The 27,457-nt window shown below is 44.6% G+C and overlaps 1 protein-coding gene across 1 annotated transcript; it reads left to right on the forward strand.

Moving 5' to 3' along the window:
• The first annotated feature begins 695 nt into the window (after positions 1–695).
• LOC123139067 (exosome complex component RRP4 homolog) lies at positions 696–27,457 on the forward strand. The gene is made up of 9 exons (XM_044558883.1): positions 696–893; positions 18,927–19,012; positions 21,368–21,589; positions 21,697–21,798; positions 22,376–22,421; positions 23,759–23,848; positions 24,362–24,427; positions 26,263–26,331; positions 26,709–27,457. The coding sequence occupies exons 1-9, from the start codon at positions 696–698 to the stop codon at positions 27,138–27,140; spliced, it is 1,311 nt and encodes a 436-aa protein (XP_044414818.1). The 3' UTR covers positions 27,141–27,457.

Consider the following 27,457-nt stretch of genomic DNA (forward strand, 5'->3'; position numbering starts at 1 on the left):
AATCCACCAACCGCAGCCTCCGACCACCTCCCTTGTTCTCCGCGCCTCCTCCTTCCGCAGCCCCGCGCCGAGCTGTTCTCCCTCCCGATGCCTTTTCCTTCCTGCTTCGCTCAAGCCCAAAGGAAAGGAGCTCCTTCTCTGCCCCGGCGAACCTCGTCGCCGAGCACCAGCAGGAACTGCTCGCCGTGCCTCCTCCTGGTTCCTTTCTCTCCCTTCTCTGGTTCCTCCCTCCGCTAAGCTTGCTCTCTCTCTCTCCCTCTCTTTTGCTGAATCAGGAACGCCATGGCCGCCGAACCTGAAGTTCCATCCTGACTCGTCCACGCCTCGGCTCCGGCCAGAACGAGCCGTCCCCGGCCTCCTCGTCAGGCCGGCTCCCCCCGTCAAGTCCTCGCGTCGCCGGAGCCTCTTCAGCAGCCGCGCAGGACCGCATCGACCTCCTCCGGCCTTGCCTGCGCCTCCCCGTCGGTTCCCTCATCTCCTCCCGCATGCCCGTTGTATCTCTCTGTTTTCCTCCCCGTGTTCCTCTCTGAATCCTCTTCTGTATTTTCTTTCTTCAGGCAACAGCATCGGTCGTCGCCGCCCCATGGAACCTTCTCCGCCTGGAGCTTCTTCACCTGCATCCGCGCCCCAAATCTGGCCCCCTCTGTCCAGATCCGCCGTCTCCGCCTCCCTGCCATCGTCTCCGATGAGCAGCCATGCCGCCGCGGCTGTGCTTCCTGTCGAGCAGAGGACGCCCGCTCGTCCCTGTCGCTTTGACCGCGCCAATCGCCAAGGCCCGAGCGCCCGCTTTCGTTGACCGCGCCTCTGCCTCCAGATCCCCCCAGCCCGCACTGCCTCAGCCGCCTCCACCGAACGGGCTGAAGCCCATGGGTGAGCTGCCCCCCCTGTTCCTGGTTGGCCTGTGTTCAGATTCGGCCCGATGCATTTTTTTCCCTCTAGACGATTTTAGCAATTATTCAGTGTTTAACTGAGAAAAACCCCTAAGCATCATGCATATAATAGCTCTTGAACCGTGCATCGGATTAAAATGATTTAATCATGTAAAATGCTTAGAATTTTGTGTAGATTAATAATATGCCACATTCATCCATGTTAAAATGTTTAAATTGCTGTTTGCATTTATTTTGCTCAAATGCAATGTTAAAATGATTTATTTCATAACTAAATAACCGTAGCTCGGATTTAAATGTTCTTTATATGTAAATGGGGTGGAAAATGCCTAGTTTAACATGGTCCACTTTATTTTCATGTTTAACAACTTTAAAATATGGTTTAGGGAAGAACAGTAGCTAATTCATAAATTGCATATGAGGATTTTACGGAATTGTTGTTTGTTGTTCCGGCCTCATTTAAACTTGACTAAATAGTTAGTTTACTTTTGATTCACCCCTTGCCATGTTTAACAACATTTAATATTGATGAGTAGCATAACCGAGAGAGAACTAAATAATTGATGTGGTGTTTTGTCAATATGCAACTCGTTGCATATTGAGCTCCACTTAACTTATAGTATTGCTTGTTGCACTTTGCCATGCCTTGCCATGCCTCATTAAGCCGGACATACATCATACTTGTTTGTGCATCATGCCATGTTTATGTTTGTGCATTTACCATGTTGTTTGTTTCTTTCTGGTGTTGCTTCTTAGTTCCGGTTATGTTGCGGTTGTGAGGATTCGTTCGACTACTCCCGTTCGTCTTCTTCATGGACTCGTTCTTCTTCCTTGCGGGATTTCAGGCAAGATGACCGCTACCCTGGATCTCACTACTATCATTGCTATGCTAGTTGCTTCGTTCTATCACTATGCTGCGTTACCTATCATTTGCTCTTCAAGCCTCCCAAATTGCCATGAACCTCTAACCTTTGACACCCTTCCTAGCAAACCATTGTTTGGCTATGTTACCGCTTTGCTCAGCCCCTCTTATAGCGTTGCTAGTTGCAGGTGAAGTTGAAGATTGCCTCATGATGGACAGGATTATGTTGGGATATCACAATATCTCTTATATTATTAATGCATCTATATACTTGGTAAAGGGTGGAAGGCTCGGCCTTATGCCTGGTGTTTTGTTCCACTCTTGCCGCCCTAGTTTCCGTCATACCGGTGTTATGTTCCCGGATTTTGTGTTCCTTACGCGGTCGGGTGATTTATGGGACCCCCTTGATAGTTCGCTTTGAATAAAACTCCTCCAGCAAGGCCCAACCTTGGTTTTACCATTTGCCTCACCACCACCTATACCTTTCCCTTGGGTCGGCCAACCCGAGGGTCATCTTTATTTTAGCCCTCCCGGGCCAATGCTTGTCTAAGTGTTGGTCCAAACTAGAGCACCGTGCGGGACCATTCCTTGGCAACTTGGATTCGTCGGTACCTGTACGCTTCGCTTATCCGGTGTTGCCCTGAGAACGAGATATGTGCAGCTCCTATCGGGATGTCGGCGCATCGGGCGGTCTTGCTGGTCTTGTTTTACCATTGTCGAAATGTCTTGTAAACCGGGATTCCGAGACTGATCGGGTCTTCCTGGGAGAAGGTATATCCTTCATTGATCGTGAGAGCTTATCATGGGCTAAGTTGGGACACCCCTGCAGGGTATAATCTTTCGAGAGCCGTGCCCACGGTTATGTGGCAGATGGGAATTTGTTAATGTCCGGTTGTAGATAACTTGACACCAGATCCGAATTAAAACGCATCAACCGTGTGTGTAGCCGTGATGGTCTCTTTTCGGCGGAGTCCGGGAAGTGAACACGGTCTTTGGGTTATGTTTGACGTAAGTAGGAGTTCAGGATCACCTCTTGATCATTGCTAGCTTCACGACCGTTCCTGTGCTTCTCTTCTCGCTCTTATTTGCGTATGTTAGCCACCATACTTGCTTAGCCGCTGCTGCAACCTCACCACTTTACCCCTTCCTTTCCCATTAAGCTTTGCTAGTCTTGATACCCATGGTAATGGGATTGCTGAGTCCTCGTGGCTCACAGATTACTACAACAACAGTTGCAGGTATAGGTTTATGCGATGATCATGACGCGAGAGCGATGTTTGCTTGTATTGGAGTTCTTCTTCTGCTTCTTCTTTGATCAGGGGATAGGTTCCAGGTCGGCAGCCTGGGCTAGCAGGGTGGATATTGTTTGAGTTTCTGTTTATGATTCATCCGTAGTCGGATGTTGTTCTTGTATGTTGTATTGTTGTATTCATGTGACATTGTATGTATTGGATGTATCCCCACTATTATGTAATGTTGATGTAATGATATCCACCTTGCAAAAGCATCTTCAAGATGCGCTTCTATCCTTGGTGGGACCTTCGAGTTCCTTTAGGATAGGGTCGCATCTTGGACGTGACAAGTATGTCATCCACATACAAGATCAAAAACACTATCGAGCTCCCACTTAACTTCTTGTATAAACAAGCGTCCTCTTCGTTTTTGGTGAAACCGAGACCAGTGACGACCTCATCAAAACGAATATTCCAGCTCTGAGATGCTTGCCTCAACCCATAAATGGATCTCTTGAGCTTGCATACCTTACTAGTGCTAGTCGGATCAACAAAACCCTTGGGTTGTATCATATACACATCCTCGGTTAAATTTCCGTGATGGAAAGCCGTTTTGACATCCATCTGCCATATCTCGTAATTGAAATATGCAGCTATAGCTAGTCTGATCCTCACTGACTTCAGCAGCGCTACTGGCGAGTATGTCTCGTCGTAGTCAATTCCTTGAACTTGTCCATAACCCTTAGCAACAAGTCGAGCTTTGTGGATCTGAACATTTCCATACACATCGGTTTTCTTCTTAAAGACCCATTTGCAACCAATGGCTGTTACGCCAGGCGGCGGATCAACCAAGTCCCAGACTTGATTCTCATCCTTGGACTTTAACTCAGATCTCATGGCCTTCAGCCATGCCTCGGAATCTGGGCTCACCATCGCTTCTGCATATGTGGCCGGCTCATCGCTTTCTAGCAACAATACATCACGCACTCTGCGCAATCTCTCCGACCTCCGTGGTTCCGGTGCCGCTTCCACTACGGGTTCCCTGACTGACTCCGGTATGATCTCATCACCAGCTGAGCCGTCCCCGAGTGGTCCTCGAATTTCTTCGAGTTGGACTGGCCTCCCGACTAAGAAACTCTTTCTCAAGGAAAACCCCGTTCCGAGCAACAAACACTTTGTTATCTCCCCGGTTGTAGAAACTATATCCCAAGGTTTCCCTCGGATATCCCACGAATATGCATTTATCCGACTTAGGTGTAAGCTTGTCTGACATAAGTCGCTTGACAAATGCTTCACAACCCCAAATCTTTAGAAAAGACAAATTGGGACTTTTCCCAGTCCACATCTCATGTGGTGTCTTGTTTACGGATTTTGATGGTACCCTGTTAAGTGTGAAAGCTGTAGTTTCTAGAGCGTATCCCCAGAATGACAAGGGTAAATCCGATTTGCTCATCATAGACCGGACCATGTCCAACAAGGTCCTATTCCTTCGTTCTGACATGCCGTTTCTCTGTGGCGTACCTGGAGGTGTGAGCTGAGGCACTATACCTCGACTTCTCAAGTGATCATCAAACTCCTGGCTCATGTACTCACCTCCACGATCTAATCGTAGAAGCTTTATAGTCTTGCCGAGCTGATTCTCAACCTCGTTCTGAAACTCTTTGGACTTTTCAAAAGTTTCTAACTTGTGCCTCATCAAATAGATATATCCATATTTACTCAAGTCGTCGGTAAAAGTCACGAAGTACTGATAGCCACCTCTGGTAGTTGTGCTCATTGGACCACACACATCACTGTGTATAAGCTCCAACAACTCGAACGCCCTCTCGCAACTCTTTGTGAAAGGAGACTTAGTCATCTTGCCGAGCAAGCATGATTCACATGTCTCGAATGACCGAAGTCGGACGAAGTTAGGAGCCCATCATCATGGAGCTTCTTCATGCGTTTTAGACTAATGTGTCCAAGCCGGCAATGCCAGAAGTATGTCGGATTTATCTCATTAGGCTTATGCCTCTTGACATTCATATTATATACAGTTTTCGTTTCCAAATTTAATATAAATAACCCATCAACAATGGGTGCATAGCCGTGGAACATACCATTCAAATAAAACGAACAACCATTGTCCTTTAAATTGAATTCATAGCCCTGACTCATCAAGCATGAGGCAGAAATAATGTTCCGACTAAGTGTAGGAATGTAATAACAATTATTCAATTCCAAAATAAATCCAGAAGGAAGCTGGAGCTGCATCGTGCTGACCTCAAACGCAGCAACTCTTGCTTTGTTGCGGACCTTGATGTCAATCTCCCCTTGTGCCACACGCCTAGTTCTTACCAGCCCCTACATCGAGTTGCAAATATGAACAACGGATCCGGTATCAAATACCCAAGAGCTACTAGGTATGTCAGCAAGGTACATGTCTATAACATATGCAACAAGTGTACCTTTTCCTGAAGAAGCATTTCTGGCCTTCTTGCCATGCTCTGCAAGCCACTTGCTACAGTTCCTCTTCTAGTAACCGTTCTCCTTGCAATGATAGCAAATGGTCTTCGAGTTCGGTCCAGACTTCGGCGCAGCGGCGGAGGTTACCATCTCTGTGCCCTTTGCCTTAGTCTTTTTCTTGGACCAACTCTTCTTGAACTTGGCCGATTTCTGCACCATCAACACTTGATGTGTGCCTTTCTTAATATCCTGCTCTGCCACTTTAAGATTCCCATGAAATTCAGTGAGCTTCTTATCCATGCCATGCATATGATAGTTCGAGATGAACGTCCCATAGCTGGGCGGAAGAGAAACCAGAACAACATCAGTAGCCAGCTCATCCAAGAGCGGGAAGCCCAAATGATCAAAAGCTTGCACATATCCGATCATCTTGATCACATGTGGGCTCAGTGGATCACCTTTATTCAGCTTGCAATCCATCAAGGATCGCCAGACGTTGAACCTTTCGGTCCTAGCCTGTGTCTGAAACATGCTCTTGAGACTCTCGATCATATCGTAAGCCTCAATATTTTCGAAATGTTGTTGCAAATCGGGCTCCATACAAGCTAGCATCAGACAACTTATCTCCATTGATTCATCAACGAGTTTCTGATAGGCATTCTTAGTTGTGGCATTAGCATTATCGGCAGGTTCCTCTAGAAGTGGATCCTCTAGAACATGTTCAATTTTATCGTGCTTGAGAACAATTCTCAGATTTCTATACTAGGTGGTAAAGTTTGTTCCATTCAGTTTATCCTTTTCCAGAATTGATTTCAATGCAAAGTTGGGTTGAGCAGGTGGTGCCATTGATCTACAACAGAAAAATAAGCAATCACTAAGCAATGTGTTTATGTACAGTAATTCTAGCCTAAACAGAAATATTTCCACTGAAGTCAGCATCCCTCCGCAAACTCTCAGTGATTCAGGATCCGACTAGAACATGCGACTAGTGAGCTTTAGCATCACTGCTAGACAAAATGCCTATCCGGTAAGCAACCCCTTGCTAATCGTATATCTATACGACTCCTGTCGGTCAAGAAGATATCTCATATCCCGGCCCCCAACCTTCTTTGCCACAAGGCCCAAAACCGTTTTGATAGCCTTGTCAAGTTAACCTGATGCAGTGCATGTCCGTGTCCGACACGAACCCTTCAGTTCAAGGACACCTAGCAGCACCCCAATTTTATGAGCCCACTACTATACGTACTTGACGTGCGAAGGTGCAACATCGGGGATGGCAATTCTCTTGATATTCATGAGGAATATTTCTACCATTCTAACATGCATAGAAACAAAGAAGCATAACAATCACAAATAAACACATATTATGAAATAGTATGGCTCCTTCATGGACATTCTTCCAGGTCGGCTCCGACTCCGATGACCATCTAGGAACTCCATCTTGTTTGTCACGCCGGGACGCCGAGCCACCAACCTAATCTCTATAATCCAACTACTACAACTAGCAATGAATTTTACATAGAGAATCACAAGTCGACACGTGGGTCGTTATACATTATAATGACAACACTTTGGCTCCTGCAGGCTGACAAACATGACACACAGGCCATGTATAAATTACACACATGCATCACATACACATGAGCCGTACTATTCACATCAAACCTACAAAACAAAGTTATGCATAGAATCGCATTCTACCGGTTTGTGTCAGGTACGAAATACACGGCGCTACACACACGGTGGGCCCATCGGAAATCATAGATCACATCTGAACTCCGATCACGCCGAATTTTATGATCTGACCAATCTCATCGATCATCGCAAACCCGATTCGGATTTACGTTTCACTGTTAACCCCGATGGCGGATACCGACCGGTAGGGGTAGGTTGTGTCATGACCACATCGATTCCGATTGACAAAAAACATAGCCACATCGATCCCCATGTGCAGTTGATCTCATCAACCGTGCACATAGCCGATCTGGTAAATGACGATAGATCTCATCTGCCGCCTCCACATATCTAATATGCATACGATCTGAATCCAAATCCTATAGCAGTGGCTCTAATACCACTGTTGGGTTCTACGGTAGGGTGCGTCGACTGCAAATTAAAATTTTCCTACGCGCAGAACAACCAAGAACATGCTACGGGAGATGGATCACAGTTCTTTACCACTATATGCGCAGTGCCGTGCAGCGGAAGTAGAGTTAAGGCAGCACGTTCCTGGAGTCGCCTCACATTCCTGAAGTCGCCACCTCCTTGCTGATCTCCCACATAGCCAATCAGATCCCACGAACAAGTTCGCCAGAGCGGTGCAGGTGCACCGCCTCTAACGGTATCTGCGCGTGTAGGAGGAATACCGTCCGACAGACTGCTAGGTCCAATCACATAGTTGGCTGCGAGTGGAGGTGTCTATTCACAACACATGCAAACCCTAGTGACAACACCGAAGCGATCAATCTGCATGAGTGTGCTGTTGGAAATATGCCCTAGAGGCAATAATAAAATGGTTATTATTGTATTTCCTTGTTCATGATAATTGTCTATTGTTCATGCTATAATTGTATTAACTGGAAACCGTAATACATGTGTGAATACATAGACCACAACATGTCCCTAGTGAGCCTCTAGTTGACTAGCTCGTTGATCAACAGATGGTCATGGTTTCCTGACCATGGACATTGGATGTCATTGATAACGGGATCACATCATTAGGAGAATGATGTGATGGACAAGACCCAATCGTAAGCATAGCACAAGATCGTGTAGTTCGTTTGCTAAAGCTTTTCTAATGTCAAGTATCATTTCCTTAGACCATAAGATTGTGTAACTCCCTGATACCGTAGGAGTGCTTTGGGTGTACCAAACGTCACAACGTAACTGGGTGGCTATAAAGGTGCACTACAGGTATCTCCGAAAGTGTCTGTTGGGTTGGCACGAATCGAGACTGGGATTTGTCACTCCGTATGACGGAGAGGTATCTCTGGGCCCACTCGGTAATGCATCATCATAATGAGCTCAATGTGACTAAGTAGTTAGTCACGGGATCATGCATTATGGAACGAGTAAAGTGACTTGCCGGTAACGAGATTGAACGAGGTATTGGGATCCGACGATCGAATCTCGGGCAAGTAACATACCGATTGACAAAGGGAATTGCATACGGGATTGCTTGAATCCTTGACATCATGGTTCATCCGATGAGATCATCATGGAACATGTGGGAGCCAACATGGGTATCCAGATCCCGCTGTTGGTTATTGACCGGAGAACGTCTCGGTCATGTCTGCATGGTTCCCGAACCCGTAGGGTCTACACACTTAAGGTTCGGTGACGCTAGAGTTGTTATGGGAAATAGTATGTGGTTACCGAAGGTTGTTCGGAGTCCCAGATGAAATCCCGAACATGACGAGGAGCTCCGGAATGGTCCGGAGGTGAATATCGGTATATTGGACGAAGGGTATTGGAGTCCGGAATTGTTCCGGGGGTACCAGGTGATGACCAGCGTGTCCGAATGGGGTTTCGGAGGCCTCGGCAAGCGTTGGGGGGCCTTATGGGCCAAGGGGAGGGGGCACATCAGCCCACTAAGGGGCTGAGCGCCCCTCCGACCCCATCTCACGTAACCTGGAGAGGTGGGGGCGCCATCCCTAGGGAAGCCGCCCCTCCCAGCTTGGGGGGCAAGTTTCCTAGGGGGTGGGGGCGCCCAAACCCATCTAGGGTTTCCCTTGGCCGCCACCCCTCCCCTAGGGAAACCCTAGGGCGCCTCCTACTCCCCCCTTCCCCCTATATATAGTGAGGGAGAGAGAGGGCAGCTGCACCCTTCCCCTGGCGCAGCCCTCTCCCTCCTCCAACACTTCCTCCTCCTCCGTAGTGCTTGGCGAAGCCCTGCCGGAGAACCACGAGCTCCATCACCACCATGTCGTCGTGCTGCTGGAGTTTTCCCTCAACTTCTCCTCTCCCCTTGTTGGATCAAGAAGGAGGAGACGTCCCCGGGCTGTACGTGTGTTGAACGCGGAGGCGCCGTCCGTTCGGCGCTTAGATCAGAATCGACCGCGATCTGAATCGCTGCGTGTACGACTCCACCAACCGCGTTCTTGTAACACTTCCGCATCGCGATCTTCAAGGGTATGAAGATGCACTCCCCTCTCTCTCGTTGCTAGTCTCTCCATAGATTGATCATGGTGATGCGTAGAAAATTTTGAATTATTGCTACATTCCCCAGCAGTGGCATCATGTGCTAGGTCTATTGCGTAGATTCTATGCACGAGTAGAACACAAGTAGTTGTGGGTGTTGGTTTGTTCAATTTGCTTACCATTACTAGTCCTATGTTGATTCGGCGGCATCGTGGGATGAAGCGGCCTGGACCGACCTTACACGTACGCTTACGTGAGACAGGTTCCACCGGCTGACATGCACTTGTTGCATAAAGGTGGCTAACGGGTGCCAGTCTCTCCCACTTTAGTCGGATCGGATTCGATGAAAAGGGTCCTTATGAAGGGTAAATAGCAATTGGCATATCACTGTTGTGGCTTTTGCGTAGGTAAGAAACGTTCTTGCTAGAAACCCATAGCAGCCACGTAAATCATGCAACAACAATTAGAGGACGTCTAACTTGTTTTTGCAGGGTATGCTATGTGATGTGATATGGCCAAAAGAATGTGATGAATGACATATGTGATGTATGAGATTGATCATGTTCTTGTAATATGAATCACGACTTGCATGTCGATGAGTATGACAACCAGCAGGAGCCATAGGAGTTGTCTTAATTTATTGTATGACCTGCGTGTCATTGAAAATGCCATGTAATTACTTTACTTTATTGCTAAACCGTTAGCCATAGTAGTAGAAGTACTAGTTGGCGAGACAACTTCATGAAGACACGATGATGGAGATCATGATGATGGAGATCACGGTGTCATGCCAGTGACGAAGGTGATCATGACGTGCCTCAAGATGGAGATCAAAGGCGCAAGATGATATTGGCCATATCATGTCACTTTATGATTTGCATGTGATGTTTGTCATGTTTACATCTTATTTGCTTAGAACGACAGTAGCATAAATAAGATGATCCCTCATTAAAATTTCAAGAAAGTGTTCCCCCTAACCGTGCACCGTTGCGAAAGTTCGTTGTTTCGAAGCACCACGTGATGATCGGGTGTGATAGATTCTAACGTTCACATACAATGGGTGTAAGCCAGATTTACACATGCAAAACACTTAGGTTGACTTGACGAGCCTAGCATGTACAGACATGGCCTCAGAACACAAGAGACTGAAAGGTCAAACATGAGTCGTATAGTAGATACGATCAACATGAAGATGTTCACCGATGATGACTAGTCCGTCTCACGTGATGATTGGACACGGCCTAGTTGACTTGGATCATGTATCACTTAGATGTCTATCTGAGTGGGAGTTCATTAAATAATTTCATTAGATGAACTTAATTATCATGAACATAGTCAAAAGGTCTTTGCAAATTATGTCGTAGCTCGAGTTTTAGTTCTACTATTTTAGATATGTTCCTAGAGAAAATTTAGTTGAAAGTTGATAGTAGCAATTATGCGGACTAGGTCCATAAACTGAGGCTTGTCCTCATTGCTACGCAGAAGGCTTATGTCCTTAATGCACCGCTCGGTGTGCTGAACCTCGAACATCGTCTGTGGATGTTGCGAACATCTGACATACACATTTTGATGACTACGTGATAGTTCAGTAATGTTAAACGGTTTAGAATTGAGGCACCGAAGACATTTTTGAAAAGTCGCAGAACATATGAGATGTTCCAAGGACTGAAATTGGGATTTCAGGCTAGTGCCCACGTCAAGAGGTATGAGACCTCTGACAAGTTTCTTAACCCTGCAAACTAAGGGAGAAAAGCTCAATTGTTGAGCATGTGCTCAGATTGTCTGAGTACAACAATCACTTGAATCGAGTGGGAGTTAATCTTCCAGATGAGATAGTGATGTTTCTCCAAAGTCATTGCCACCAAGCTGCTAGAGCTTCGTGATGAACTATAACATATCAGGGATAGATATGATGATCCTTGAAATATTCACGATGTTTGACGCCGCGAAAGTAGAAATCAAGAAGGAGCATCAATTGTTGATGGTTAGTGAAACCACTAGTTTCAAGAAGGGCAAGGGCAAGAAGAGATACTTCATGAAATGGCAAATCAGTTGCTGCTCTAGTGAAGAAACCCAAGGTTGAACCCAAACCCGAGACTAAGTGCTTCTGTAATGAGGGGAATGGTCACTGAAGCAGAACTACCCTAGATACTTGGTAGATGAGAAGGCTGGCAAGGTCGATAGAAGTATATTGGATATACATTATATTAATGTGTAATTTACTAGTACTCCTAGTAGCACCAGGGTATTAGATACCAGTTCGGTTGCTAAGTGTTAGTAACTCAAAATAAAAGAGCTATGGAATAAACGGAGACTAGCTAAAGGTGAGATGACGATGTGTGTTGGAAGTGTTTCCAAGGTTGATGTGATCAAGCATCGCATGCTCCCTCTACCATCGAGATTGGTGTTAAACCTAAATAATTGTTATTTGGTGTTTGCGTTGAGCATAGACATGATTGGATTATGTTTATCGCAATACGGTTATTCATTTAGGGAGAATAATGGTTACTCTGTTTATTTGAATAATACCTTCAACGGTCTTGCACCTAAAATGAATGGTTTACTGAATCTCGATCGTAGTGATACGCATGTTCATACCAAAAGATATAAGATAGTAATGATAGTACCACATACTTGTGGCACTGCCATTTGAGTCATACTGGTATAAAATGCATGAAGAAGCTCCATGTTGATGGATCTTTGGACTCACTCATTTTTGAAAAGATTGAGACATGCGAACCATGTCTATTGGTATATATGCATGAAGAAACTCCATACAGATGGATCGTTTGGACTCACTTGATTTTGAATCACTTGAGACATGGAAATCATACCACATGGGCAAGATGACTGAAAGGCCTCGTTTTTCAGTGAGATGAAACAAGAGAGCAATTTGATGGAAGTAATACATTTGATGTGTGCAATCCAATGAGTGCTAAGGCACGCAGTGAATATCGTTATGCTCTTACTTCACAGATGATTTGAGTAGATTCTGAGTATATTTACTTGATGAAACACGAGTCTGAATTATTGAAAGGTTCAAGCAATTTCAGAGTGAAGTTGAAGATCATCGTGGCAAGAGGATCAAATATCTATGATATGATCATAGAGATGAATATCTGAGTTACGAGTTTGGTACACAATTAAGACCTTGTGGAAATTGTTTCATAACTAATACCGCCTGGAACACCATAGTGTGATGGTGTGTCCGAACATCATAAATGCACCCTATTGGATATGGTGCATACCATGATGTCTCTTATCGAATTACCACTATTGTTTATGGGTTAGGCATTAAAGACAACCGCATTCACTTTAAATAGGGCACCACGTAATTCCGTTGAGATGACATCGTATGAACTATAGTTTAGAGAAACCTAAGCTGTCATTTCTTAAAAGTTTGGGGCTGTGACGCTTATGTAAAAAGTTTTGCCTGATAAGCTCGAACCCAAAGCGGATAAAATGCATCTTCATAGGACACCCAAAAACAGTTGGGTATACCTCCTAATTCAGATCCGGAAGCAAAAGTGATTGTTTCCAGAAATGGGTCCTTTCTCGAGGAAAAGTTTCTCTTGAAAGAATTGAGTGGGAGGATGGTGGAGACTTGATGAGGTTATTGAACCATCACTTCAACTAGTGTGTAGCAGGGCACATGAAGTTGTTCCTATGGCGCCTACACCAATTGAAGTGGAAGCTAATGATAGTGATCATGAAACTTTAGATCAAGTTACTACCAAACCTCGTAGGTCGACAAGGATGCGTACTACTTCAGAGTGGTACGTAATCCTGTCTTAGAGGTCATGTTGCTAGACAACAATGAACCTACGAGCTATGAAGAAGCGATGGTGGGCCCGGATTCTGACGAATGGCTTGAGGCCATAAAATCCGAGAGAGGATCCATGTATGAAAAAAAAGTATAGACTTTGGAAGAACTACTTGATGGTCATAAGGCTGTTGGGTACAGATGGATTTTAAAAGGGAAGACAGACAATGATGGTAAGTGTCACCATTAACAAAGCTTGACTTGTCGCTGAGATGTTTTCCTACAAGTTCAAGGAGTTGACTACGATGATACTTTCTCACTCGTAGCAATGCTAAGAGTCTGTTAGAATTATATTAGCAGCTACTGCATTATTTATGAAATCTTGCAGATAGGATGTCAAAATATAGTTTCCTCAACGATTTTCTTGAGGAAAGGTTGTATCTGATACAACCAGAAGGTTTTGACAATCCTAAAAGATGCTAGCAAGTATGCAAAGCTCCAGCAATCCTTCTAAGGACTGGAGTAAGCATCTCGGAGTTGGAATATACGCTTTGATGAGATGATCAAAGATTTTGGATTTATACAAAGTTTATGAGAAACTTGTATTTCCAAAGAAGTGAGTGGGAGCACTATAGAATTTCTGATGAGTATATGTTGTTGATCAGAAATGATATAGAATTTCTAGAAAGCATATAGGGTATTTGAAAAGGTGTTTTTCAATGGAAAACCTGGATTAAGCTACTTGAACATTGAGCATCAAGATCTATAAGGATAGATCAAAAACGCTCAATAATACTTTCAAATGAATACATGCCGTGACAAGATTTTGAAGAAGTTCAAAATAGATCGGCAAAGAAGGAGTTCTTGGCTGTGTTATAAGGTGTGAGTATTGAGTAAGACTCAAGACATGACCTCGGAAGAAGAGAGAGAATGGACGAAGGTCATCCCCTATGCTTCAGACATAGGCTCTACAGAATGCTATGCTGTGTACCGCACCTGAAGTGTGCCTTGCCATGAGTCAGTCAAGGGGTACAAGAATGATCCAGGAATGGATAACAAGACAGCAGTCAAACATATCCTTAGTAACTAGTGGACTAAGGATTTTTCTCGATTATGGAGGTGGTAAAAGAGTTCGTTGTAAAGGGTTACGCCGATGCGAACTTTGACACTAGTCCGGATTATTCTGAGTAGTAAACCGGAATTGTATAGTAGAACAATTATTTGGAATAGCTCCAAATAGAGCGTGGTAGATGCATCTAGGAGATGACATAGAGATTTGTAAAGCACACATGGATCTGAAAGATTCAGACCCGTTGACTAATAACCTCTCTCACAAGCGAGATATGATCAAACCCCATGGGTGTTGAATTCATTACAATCACATAGTGATGTGAACTAGATTATTGACTCTATTGCAAGTGGGAGACTGTCGGAAATATGCCTTAGAGTCAATAATAAAATGGTTATTATTGTATTTCCTTGTTCATGATAATTGTCTATTGTTCCTGTTATAATTGTATTAACTGGAAACCGTAATACATGTGTGAATTCATAGACCACAACATGTCCCTAGTGAGCCTCTAGTTGACTAGCTCGTTGATCAACCGATGGTCGTGGTTTCCTGACCATGGACATTGGATGTCATTGATAATGGGATCACATCATTAGGAGAATGATGTGATGGACGAGACCCAATCATAAGCATAGCACAAGATCGTGTAGTTCGTTTGCTAAAGCTTTTCTAATGTCAAGTATCATTTCCTTAGACCATGAGATTGTGTAACTCCCTGATACCGTAGGAGTGCTTTGGGTGTACCAAACGTCACAACGTAACTGGGTGGCTATAAAGGTGCACTACGGGTATCTCCGAAAGTGTATGTTGGGTTGGCACGAATCGAGACTGGGATTTGTCACTCTGTATGACGGAGAGGTATCTCTGGGCCCACTCGGTAATGCATCATCATAATGAGCTCAATGTGACTAAGTAGTTAGTCACGGGATCATGCATTATGGAACGAGTAAAGTGACTTGCCGGTAACGAGATTGAATGAGGTATTGGGATACCGACGATCGAATCTCGGGCAAGTAACATACCGATTGACAAAGGGAATTGCATACGGGATTGCTTGAATCCTTGACATCGTGGTTCATCCGATGAGATCATCATGGAACATGTGGGAGCCAACATGGGGTATCCAGATCCCGCTGTTGGTTATTGACCGGAGAATGTCTCGGTCATGTCTGCATGGTTCCCGAACCCGTAGGGTCTACACACTTAAGGTTCGGTGACGCTAGAGTTGTTATGGGAAATAGTATGTGGTTACCAAAGGTTGTTCGGAGTCCCGGATGAGATCCCGGACATGACGAGGAGCTCCAGAATAGTCCGGAGGTGAAGATCGATATATTGGACGAAGGGTATTGGAGTCCGGAATTGTTCCGGGGGTACCAGGTGATGACCAGCGTGTCCGAAAGGGTTTCGGAGGCCCCGACAAGCGTTGGGGGGCCTTATGGGCCAAGGGGAGGGGGCACATCAGCCCACTAAGGGGCTGAGCGCCCCTCCCACCCCATCTCACGTAACCTGGAGAGGTGGGGGCGACACCCCTAGGGCAGCCGCCCCTCCCGGCTTGGGGGGGCAAGTTTCCTAGGGGGTGGGGGCGCCCAAACCCATCTAGGGTTTCCCCTGGCCGCCGCCCCTCCCCTAGGGAAACCCTAGGGCGCCTCCTACTCCCCCCATCCCCCCTATATATAGTGAGGGAGAGAGAGGGCAGCCGCACCCTTCCCCTGGCGCAACCCTCTCCCTCCTCCAACACCTCCTCCTCCTCCTCCTCCGTAGTGCTTGGCGAAGCCCTGCCGGAGAACCACGAGCTCCATCGCCACCATGGCGTCGTGTTGCTGGAATTTTCCCTCAACTTCTCATCTCCCCTTGCTGGATCAAGGAGGAGACGTCCCCGGGCTGTACGTGTGTTGAACGCGGAGGCGCCGTCCGTTCGGCGCTTAGATCGGAATCGACCGCGATCTGAATTGCTGCGTGTACGACTCCACCAACCGTGTTCTTGTAACGCTTCCGCATCGCGATCTTCAAGGGTATGAAGATGCACTCCCCTCTCTCTCTCGTTGCTAGTCTCTCCATAGATTGATCTTGGTGATGCGTAGAAAATTTTGAATTATTGCTACGTTCCCCAACATGTGCCGCGCCTCCACTTTATATAGGCGTCCGTCGCGGGCTCAACGGGCCCTAAAGCCCACAAGTCTACTCGGCCACAATCTGAATACAACTCGGATCACATCCGCCAGTGTCCTAGGATTCGACCTCGTAGGTTCCTTCCCTTAAGCGCGCGACCCCTTAGGTTCAAGCCGGCTTGGTCGCAGTTCGGATCACCTCCGAACTGCACGGTTGGTAGCGGCCTCTAGCAAGGCATGCCGAACACCAAGCAGACTATGAAGCTGGTTAGGCGAACCTGTACATCACACTTTCATTCCTTTTGCCACACGATATATGTTGTCGGGTTCAAGGCGAGTCTGTCATCCTTGTGCTAGCCCAAGCTCTTTCTCATTCCGGTGATGCCGACCACTATCCGGATTATCTCATAATTCTTGTCGCATGGCCATGCTTATCCTGGTCGGATCACATGAGGGCCCCAGAGTATATCTCTCCTAATCCGAGGGGAAAATCCCATTTCGCTTGACCATGTCTTGCAGCATGGGTCTGGACAAGCCTGAAACCTACCTTTGTAACTACTCAGTTACGGAGTAGCATTTGGTCGGCCCAAAGCAGGTCCATCACCATCCCGAGTACATGCGCCAGCTCAGGTCTTAGGACATAGAACATATGTTGTACTAGAGACTCACAGATGACATATCGTTGCGTCTCATAGTTGGGTCTGTCCGACTCGGACCTTATATCGACTCGGATCCGACTACGTCGAATCCGACCAGACCTTTCTAAGTCCATATTATCCGGTTAGCATCCAATACTCCATGGCTAGTGAGACCAAGCCATCGACCATGTCATATGCTAGTCTAGTCGGCTGCGCATCCACTCATCCCTTTTGACTAGGGACCTTTTAGGACAGTCATCATACAATGCATAGTCCCACAAACAAGTCACGTACTTGCTGATACACATCATTGATAATGTCCAAGGACTATCTTTATTCATAAACACATAGGAAATATCATCATACATGATTGCCTCTAGGGCATATCTCCAATAGTAATGAGTTCCCAATGAGCATTCATTGAACCGACGACAATTCCCACGACGGCTCTTGTTTGGCTATCATGCATGGATTCTCAATAAGCATGCGTTGAACCGGCACACGATTCCCGCAGCGACCCTCGTTTGGCTACCGGAGCATCTTTCCCAGACGCCGACTGATATTGTCCGGGTATATATATGGGGCTATGGCAATTCTATACCACCTCACCGGCGTTGACGCACTTCCTCTGACACCTTCAAACCGGCGTTGCCTCACTAAACAACAAACGACAACAATGACAGTCCCAGATGAAGCCTTGTCGGAAGCCGCACCCACTCCCGCCGTTGTGACGAAGCCCGTTGATGCTCTTATTTGTGGATCATGAGCCTAAGCCAGTGCTAAGCCTTAGTCCACCTCCTGCTACCGTTGTCGTCCACATCATCATTGAAGAGCCCGGGTAGGCCAGATTTGTCGAGCCCTTACTCTTTGACTTTGAGCCAGATCCTATGCCCCCACCGACATCAACAATGACAAACTTGGCGAGCTCTGAGCATTATATGACATGTGTATGGTTAACTGGAAGGAGGAGAAGCGTGCGGAGAAGGAAGACCATCAACGCCTGACATGATTGCCCCGCTTCAAACAAACACGCGCGGAGTCCATACTTGTAGAGGTTGAGGCCCCACGTGTAACACCCCATGATAATACCCTAAATATAGTTTTTGCTATTATATTGATTGTGCATCATTTGCATTGCATGATCATTAATTAATTAATTAATTAACTTGGACTATTTTTTACAAATGGGAAACAGAAGTTCTCCAAGTGAGTCGAATATTTTTATATGACCTTGTTATAATACAAAAAGTCTAGGTTTAAAGTTTCATTTGATTCTCAGATCATTTGATACCCCAATGATCAAATATGGAGGTGCTAACAGTTGGTCTAATAAATCATTGTCCAATTAAAAGTGTTAACCGGGCTGCCTATATTCCCCTCTATCCTTCTAGACCAACTACATGACCCATTGTGCCATTGACGCAAGGACCAACGATCCTCCTCGAGTTCGTTAATTTGGACACAGTCGACGAAGCTCTAGCATAGATTCATATCGTCTCGTTGGGACAGTGAGGTTAGGGTTTCTCGTAATATGAAGAGATTTGATGTCTAGTGCTTTTGCAAGAGTTCACCGTCGACTATTGCGGCTCCAGGGCGTTTGTCCTTAGGGGCACGTGCACGAAGACTTCGCGGCTGTCATCGAGAATGTCAAGCCGACTCCGGTAGTGGAGCGGCGAAAGCGATGCATCGTCCACTCGTTCTGGCGACAATAGTGATTGTCCGGTGGTCTCAGAATCTCGATGTTCTTTTAATTATGTTCGAGATGCTTTGTCTTAGGTGAATTTTGATAAGAGATCTTATCTTTCCACAAAGAGAAACCTTTGCAGCTGGGAACTAAACCAAGCTATGGGCGGTATGTACAGGTAAGCTAGCTATAAACATCTCAACTAAAGCAACGAGAATTTTGGCAAATTATTCGAAGGATGTTTCTTGTGAATTATCTATAATTGATTATGCTCGTATAATGTTTGTATCGGAGAGCTCCTATTCGGCGCGGTGCGCGCTGGGAGGAGCCGCAGCGCGCCCGTTTGGGTCGGCCCATTTACGGTGCTCTCTATTTTTTTAATTCAAGTTTTTTCACTTTATTTTTCTTTCTGTGTTTTTTCTATTCTAAATAATTTAGAATTATAAAAAGCTCCATTTTTTTAAAAAAAATGTCCATTTCGAAAAAAGTGTTTAGCAAATCATAAAATGTTTGTGGATTAAAACAATATTCGTGATTTTACAAAAAATGTTTATATATTCAAAAATGTTCACAATTTTGAAAAACAAGTTCAGGAAAACAAAAAATTGTTCATGATTTTGAAAGAAATTTTCATGTATTCAAAAAAGTTATGGAATTGAAGAAATGTTCTCAAACTCAAAAGTTGTTCATGAATTTATAAAAAAGTTCACACAATTCAAAAAATGTTCATGAATTACAAAACATTTCATCCATTCAAAAAATGTTCTGATGAAAATAATTGTGTACTAGAAAAATGTTCATGCATTTCAATTTTTTTTCAAATATTTTCGTGAATTACAAAAACTGTTCCCCAAATTTCCGAAAATGTTCTTCGCTTCGAAATGAATGTTCCCGGGTTTCAAAAAAGATGTTCACATTTTCTGAAATGCTTATGAATTTGTAAAAACTGTTCATCAATTCAAAAGATGTTCATGATTTTTAAAAATGTTGATAATTTTCTAAAATCTTCATGATTTTCAAAAAATTTACAAGCTCAAAAAGTTTAAAAATTGTTCATGATTTTGGAAAGTATGTTCACAAATTTGAAAGAAGGTTGTGAAAAAAAGTAAAGGAAAAAATAGAAAAGAAAGAAAGAGAAGAAGGATAAACCGAACAGTAAAGAAAAATGAAAAATAAAAATAAAAACTTAAAGGAAAAAAAAGAAATAAAAAACTAGAAGAAAAAACAAAGGAAAATGGAAAAAGGTGGGGAAGGGATCCCAAAATGGGCCGGCCTATAAAGGATCAGGCGTTGTTGGGGTATGCACCAGCTCGCTATTTGGCGACCAACGCGTGAAATAGGAGTGGCCTTTGTATTGGCCTAGAAACGAAGCAACCTATGAATAGGCATGGCCCTGTCATGCTCGACCCGCATATAAAATAGTCATGCCTAGCCAGCCTTAACGGTTGGCTTCGGAGATCGGGAGAGCAACTAGTTGACGAGCGATCCTTCCGAAGCTTCACAACGATCACTTTGGGTAGGCCGAGAGCGCTCTCAGCCGCCGCCACGTGTCGCGCTTTCTTCGGATATTTTCTTTATTTTCTCGCACGCGTTTTCGGCTTTTTAAATGTTTTTAAATATTTTTTTGACTTATTATTTTTTCATCGGTCTTCCTTAGCTCTTGGGCCAAAAAAACATTTACATGAAAAAACGTGTTTTCGTTTGCTTCTCGCAAAAGTCAAACAGTGCCTCTCGCGGAAGAAAAAAACATGTTTTTTCGTGCAATTTTTTCCTTTCACGAGAGGGACAATCGTGCCTCTCAGAAATGAAAAAAAAATGTGTTTTCTATTTTTTTCTTCCGCGGGAGGCACAGTTGTGTTTTTTTTTCTTCTGTTTTTCCTTTCACGAGAGGCACGGTTTTGCTTTCGCAAGTGGCACGGTTGTGCTTTTGTGAGAGGCACGGTTGTGCCTCTTTCGAAAAGGGAAAAACATACTCCTGGTTTGGTTTTTCCGTTCGTTTTCTTTCATCCATTTTTTTCGTGAATTTTTTTTTTAAAAATCTATCAACATGGGATCTAATTTTAAAGATCTCGACGCGAGGAATCCAATGATAAAAACAATTCGAGATTTAGACGCACGGTTTAAAAGATAAAACTTTTTGAATAATGGATGTAGGAAAGAAAACTCTCAGATTGCGACAAGTGACGCACATGCAGTGTACCATTTCGATGGGAGTGATCTTTGAAAGGGGGTACTGCTTTTTTTTTAGACAAAGGGGGTACTGCTTGTTTTTTTTTTTTGGGGGGGGGGGGGGGGGGGACAAAGGGGGTACTGCTTGTGATTTCGGGAGATCGGCCGTGCTTCCTGGCAGATCGAAGGCCGGCCCGGCCCTTTTATTCGTGAAGTGTGCCGGGCCAACAATCCGTGCCCGCGAACCGGCCTTACAAACACAGCCCATATGACCAGGGTTGGTTAACAAAATCTTGGGGTTTTGACTAATTTTCGCCTTTCCCTTAAAAAAAATGACTAATTTTCGCCTCCCCTCATAAAAAAGGACTAATTTTCGCCGTCGACCAGCGGCAACGCCGACAACCTCCGACCCTTCCTCCTTCTCCTCCCCGGCGATCGGAGACCTCCACCTACGACTGAACCAGACACAGAGGGTCCGCCTCGAGGCCGCACTCCACGAGCTCCAGACCCTCGCCCCCGCCGCCGCCGCCGCCGCCGTCACCTTCGCGGACAACATCCCCTTCAACCCCGAGGACACCATCCTCAGGTAACAGCCCGCCCTCACATCCCCCTTCCACCTGTTTCCCCGCTCTTGTTTCGTGATGGACTGATAGGGTTTTCGGGCGTGCGCGCGCGCGTTTGCTTTTCGTGCAGGGGGCATGGCACGTCTGATCAGGACGGGGAGGTTGTGGCGACGGTGTGCGGCGTGGTGGAGCGGGTCCAAAATCTCGTCTGCGTGAGGACGCTCCGCGCAAGGTGCTCTCTCCCTGCCTTCCTCCTGTTCTCCGCTCTACCAGTTTCCAGCGATTCGACTGGTTTCTGTTCCCCTGCCTGGCAGTGCTGGCATTACTATGGCATACCGAGCAGTACAATGGTCTACGCAGCATGAATTGATCGGTTGGCTTATGCTGTATTTGTCTCAATGAATGGATTATTGTAGTGCGCACTGAAGTTTCATACTGAAATATTACAATGTGTTGGATTCGAGCAGGGTGGTTATTATCTGTGCCGAATCGAACTCTAGATATCTGGGTTCATTATAATTTTTTATATTTATATTAATTGATTTAAAGGGCAAAGGGTCGAATTTGTAGTGAGTTCCGCATTCTACCCTAGTTCCCTGAAGGCACTAGTTGTTTGTTTGATTATCAATTGGTTTCTCAATTCCAATGGTTGACCGACAGGTGGTAAAAATAAACCTTCTCTTAGTAAGGGTGGTTGGATGGGGGCCATTTGATTCTACTTTAATGAACCTTGTTGCAAATGTACTTAACATTTAGTGGATGGACTTCTAGCTAGGCTTAGCTCATTTTGTTCTCTTGGACCTTTTCAGGTATAAGCCACAGAAAGGGGATATCATTATTGGCCGTGTCAGTGAGGTACTGCACTTTGTGTCACTCTCTCAGTGTTCTTCTCATTTCTATAACATGGTTCCTGCTAGGAATGTGCTACACACCTGAACGTAATAGAACATGTCATGGATTGCAGTCCATGACGATGCTCTATCTTTTGCCTTAAAGCTCACGGTTCAAACTGCGATAGTTGTTGTTTATTGTAACAACCCAAGTATGAGGTCCTTGCCTGGTTAAGAGCATCTTGTCAGCCACAACGCCGGGGGTGACTGTTGTCGACTGGTGGCATGCTGCCCACCTTCACCCCAAAGCCGCTACACAAGGGGCTGGATTCTATGACCATTTTGATATCCTGGATGCTCTGGAAAGAGTGCAACGAGTGCATGTTTAAGCACACCAGACCAAGCATTCCAGCACTATTGACTAGGATCAAGGAAGATTCAAGGTTATGGGCGTGGGCTCAAGCTCTTGGGCTTTGGGTGATCCTGCGACCAAACACCGGAAACGATCCGGCACTTGCTGCTGGACTGCCCCCTTGCCCGGCAGGCCTGGCATGAGACCCTAGCCTGGCTGCGCATTCCGGCACCGACTCCCAACCAGGAGCCCACCCTCATGGACTGATGGCTGCACGCCAAGGAAAACACGCCTCCGACATCGCGCAAAGCCCTGCAATCAGTCGTGCTTCTTGTGCCCTGGATGACTTGGAAGCACAGTAACAGCTGCGTCTTCGAGAACGCCAGGCCTTCCATTGACACACTAGTTCATAACATTAAGGAGGAGGCCTGCCTTTGGGCAAAGGCTGGGGCAACTGGGCTTAGAATTGTGCTGCCCTCATCTTGGGACGTGCACTGATTGTAATATACGTGGACCGCCTTAGGGCTCCTGTAACCTAATTCCCTCCTTTTCAATGAAATGAAATGCAAGTCCTTTGCATTTTCGCGAAAAAAAAATCTTGGGATGTCCATTAATTTTCTGTTGCTTAGCTCCTGGAGTCCTGGTGATACTTGGGTAGTTCTAGACACTGCTGAGGCTTGTACTTCGAACTCTTCTACATTTTTAATTTAAGAAACACAAAGCTTTTGCCTTTTCTCGAAAAAAGATCCTCATGGTATATACATGGATTGGACAATCAGTTCTCCGTATGTTTGATAGTTAGTAGTCTCAACTATTTTGTATGAGTCTAATTGTTCATGTTATTTACTTCTATTTGGATATACTCCCGTATGAATAATCAGAGGGCATGGGTAAATCTGGCTAATTATAGTCATGCCACCAGTGTGATTCATTCACTATCTGCTTGTTCAGATGCAAAAAATGTATTCTATTCTGGCCAGTATCAATTAAATGTGTTTTTCCCCTGCAAGATTGCTTCTAAGCGCTGGAGGTTGGAGACAAACTTTAGCCAAGGTGCTGTTTTGATGCTTTCTTCTATGAATTTGCCTGATGGAATCCAGGTATGCTGTTGCACCTTTACCCCGTAACACCCATAAGTGTGTGGTCTTCTTTTGTTAAATAAGAACCATCAGCATATTCTTTCAGCTGGTGCATAATGGATATGGAGGGTAAGATTTGAAAACGTGTGTGGGACAACGGGCTGACAACTGGAATATTCTTGCAGTACAATCTGGTAGAAAAAATGATGCTAGACTACATCAAACAGATAATTCAACATGTCTCAAACCATACTTTCTAGCTGACGTAACAGTAGCTTGTACCGGTGTCTCCCCTAAGATATGCAGAGTACAGTAGCGACCAGGAAATTATTCAATTTCCTGCTTTTGTGGAAACTATGTAAACTACAATTACTTTCTTGAAGCATAAGTTGGATATTATTTTTGAATGGAGATTTAAATGTTGCATCTTCTTCAAAGAGATCAATGACTTATCATCATTAGCATGTGACATCTTTCACTAGTTAATTTTTCACCAATATTCTGGTTAATGATTTTTTTCCACCCGCCTATTAGAGACGGAGAACTGATGTTGATGAGCTTAATATGCGGAGTATACTTGAAGAAAATGACCTTGTTTGTGTGAGTATCGCTTTCCTCCCCCCTTCTCTACAAATGATTATATATATTTGCTTATATATTTATCCTCTGAGTCGTACCAAACTACAAGTATGCATAAACAATGATATAGGCTGTTCAGCACTCCAGCTTGGCATATTTGTCTGCACCTGTTCACTGCAAATGTGTTTATATGTCCTGGGGTACCTTTTCTTCTGCTTTTTCTTGCCATCTTGCGGTTGATATCAGGTTGAACCATCATTCTCACTACTTATCCACCAGTCAATCTTGCATGTCTCAAATTAAATTTTAGATACTAGCGTGCCCTGATATCTCACTTGCTTGGTAGATGGGTTCGGCTAGTAATAGAAGGTAGAAGAAATCTTGCAACAGAGTGGATGGACATAATTATTCGTGAACTGAGTAGGAACTGGTAGATGTATATGGTGACCAATATATGTAGTTGTGGAATAACTAATAGACAGGAAATAGAAGTAATCGCACATTGGAACTGGCGGTTGAAAATAGATCGAGCAGAAGTGCGTGCATGGACTAGAAGTTGGCAATAAAAAAAACAATGGGAAGCAAATATAGGAGAGGAGAAATCAGAACAATGAAAGAGGGTGCAAGTTTGGCCCTTATTAGGTGGAAGAACAAAGCCAACTTGTGCCCTGGGGATCAACATCACTGCAGCACTTGGTAACACAAACCGTAATAAGGGAGTTCCATGTCATCTACCATGGGTTTCCAGGTTTTTTACTTTCTATAAGTGAGACTTGAGTCAGTATAACAGACCGCAGTCCTTTCCAGTATAGAAGCATCACGATGACTGTAGAACCAACCTGTGATAAGGTCTTAACAGAAGTTGAAAACAAATAAGACCAGAAAGTGTACGTGCTTATACTGTGCCATACTTTTATAATAACTCGATGATAATCCCAAGGAATAAAAACCATAACAACAAATAATGCACAAAACTGACAATAATAAAGACACGAGATAGATTTCATCTAGTATCCAGAGTTCTCAAGTCTAAATGTGCAAGCCTTTCTCTTCGAATTGTGTTGTGTTTTCTTCAAATTTTTGCATATCGGATTAATGAACTACCATCATTATTAATTTTGGTACAGCATAGAGTTCTAGTGTGGAAAATTTGCTGTGCATTTTGTTTGCAATCAAGGCATTTTGTCTTCTGATACGCAAGGACTCCCAGAATGATTAGACATTGTGTTTTCCTTTGCTCTCAGTTTACTCATGTATCCAAATGTAAGACCCAGATATCAACCTTAGACGGTGCTACCACACTACTCTAATTATCATCAAGTCTGGAAAATAATAATCTCTTAACTTTCAATAGTCTCATTTGTTTATAGAGACATCCAGGGCATGTATTAAACAGTATAACACATATAGCAATGGTGAATTCAGATGTCCATCCACGCAGTTCATGTAACACATTACGACTCCAATACACGAGGTGCTAACACACCAGTCAGATAATTACACCGATTTCTAGGGGGTTGAGTGGTGATGCTCTGATGGCATAGTATTTAGTACTGGATCTCATGATGTAGAGAATTTAGTGGTATTTTTCGAGTATGACTTCTGTGTGTAGAATTTCAGAGACGGGTCCCACTTTGTAGCCAGGATGTTTGTTCATTGGTAAGGGTGTTACACCAACCTTCAAGTACATTTTGTTTTACTGTTTTTCCTTAGGGGAGTTCATGATATTGGAAACATTTTTGGGCTTGTCGTCCTTTACTATGTTTTATTTATAGTTTGTCACCCTTTACTGCTTATTTACTGGATGAGTACTGTTTAAATCTGATGCTGCTACTTTGAATGAAACCAATTATCAGGCTGAAGTTCATCATATCCAACACGATGGATCTCTTGACCTACAGCCAAGGAGTCAGAAATATGGAAAGGTAGATAAGAGACCAACTCTTTGTCAGCTATTATTATTGGGTAGTGCTCTACCAGTTTAAGTTATGCTGCCTTTGTATGTGATGAACCAATTGTGAGGAACTCTATGCATTATTGTGAGCGCTCTGCCCTTGCAATGCTGGCTCTTGCCATTATTTCGAACTTTTCGAAAAAGGAAAAGGTTGGTAGATGTTGATTACCCGGTGAACTAGTTCATATAGGAGTACATGTTAAGTCCTGATATCTCATAGGTTGATGATTTGTATCTGATTGCAGGAGTTATGACTTATGACAGTCTCACCTCTTTCAGAGCCGGCATTGCTTCCTGTGGCAATATACAACGGCTAACCTGTTGAATTGTTTTGAGTTTTCTTTGCAGCTTCAGAGGGGTCAATTGCTCACAGTACCTGCCTATTTGGTAAAACGGCGAAAGCAGCATTTCCATCATCTTGAGCAATATGATGCCGATTTGATTCTCGGTTGCAATGGATTCATCTGGGTCGGCGAGCATGTCGTGGCGGATGAAGAGACTAATGCGAACGAAGATCAACATAAGTTGAGCATGGAAGTGGAGGCTTTTACCCCACTAGAAACTAGAAGGCACATTTGCCGGCTTGCCAATGCCGTGCACGTGCTTTCGGCCCTTGGATTCACCCTTACTGTCGAACTGATAATCCAGACCGCTGAAGCAAGCCTATCATCACACGTCGAGATAAACGACATGCTCGGAGCTGAATTTTATGTCCAGACAGCGGAGAGAGAGGCCAAGCGTCGAGCCGATCTCTCGAGAAGGATGAATGGGCCAAGGTAAAATGCAGTTTGGTCCTGCCTGCCTGATTATTTGTAGAGTAACAGTACCTGACCTGTACGATATTATCTGTAAAGGAAAATAGAGCCAATCGAGCGCCGACGTAGTCGAACACATACAGATCAAGAACTGTTTTGAGATGTGGACCCTTGCTCGACCCTGTCGCGTCCATGTAGTTAGTGGTAGCAGTATCAAAATAGCTGCTACCGACGGAGATTTTGTGTACTCTGTTACATAGGCCGCTGTTCACTTGCATAAACTTGCCTTTTGTGTTCTTTTGAGGGCCGGGCAGGAGTATTTACAGGATATAAGAAGTAGCC

The sequence above is a fragment of the Triticum aestivum genome, chromosome 6B (genome assembly GCF_018294505.1).
Source record: "Triticum aestivum cultivar Chinese Spring chromosome 6B, IWGSC CS RefSeq v2.1, whole genome shotgun sequence".
In the NCBI taxonomy this organism is placed as follows: domain Eukaryota; kingdom Viridiplantae; phylum Streptophyta; class Magnoliopsida; order Poales; family Poaceae; genus Triticum; species Triticum aestivum.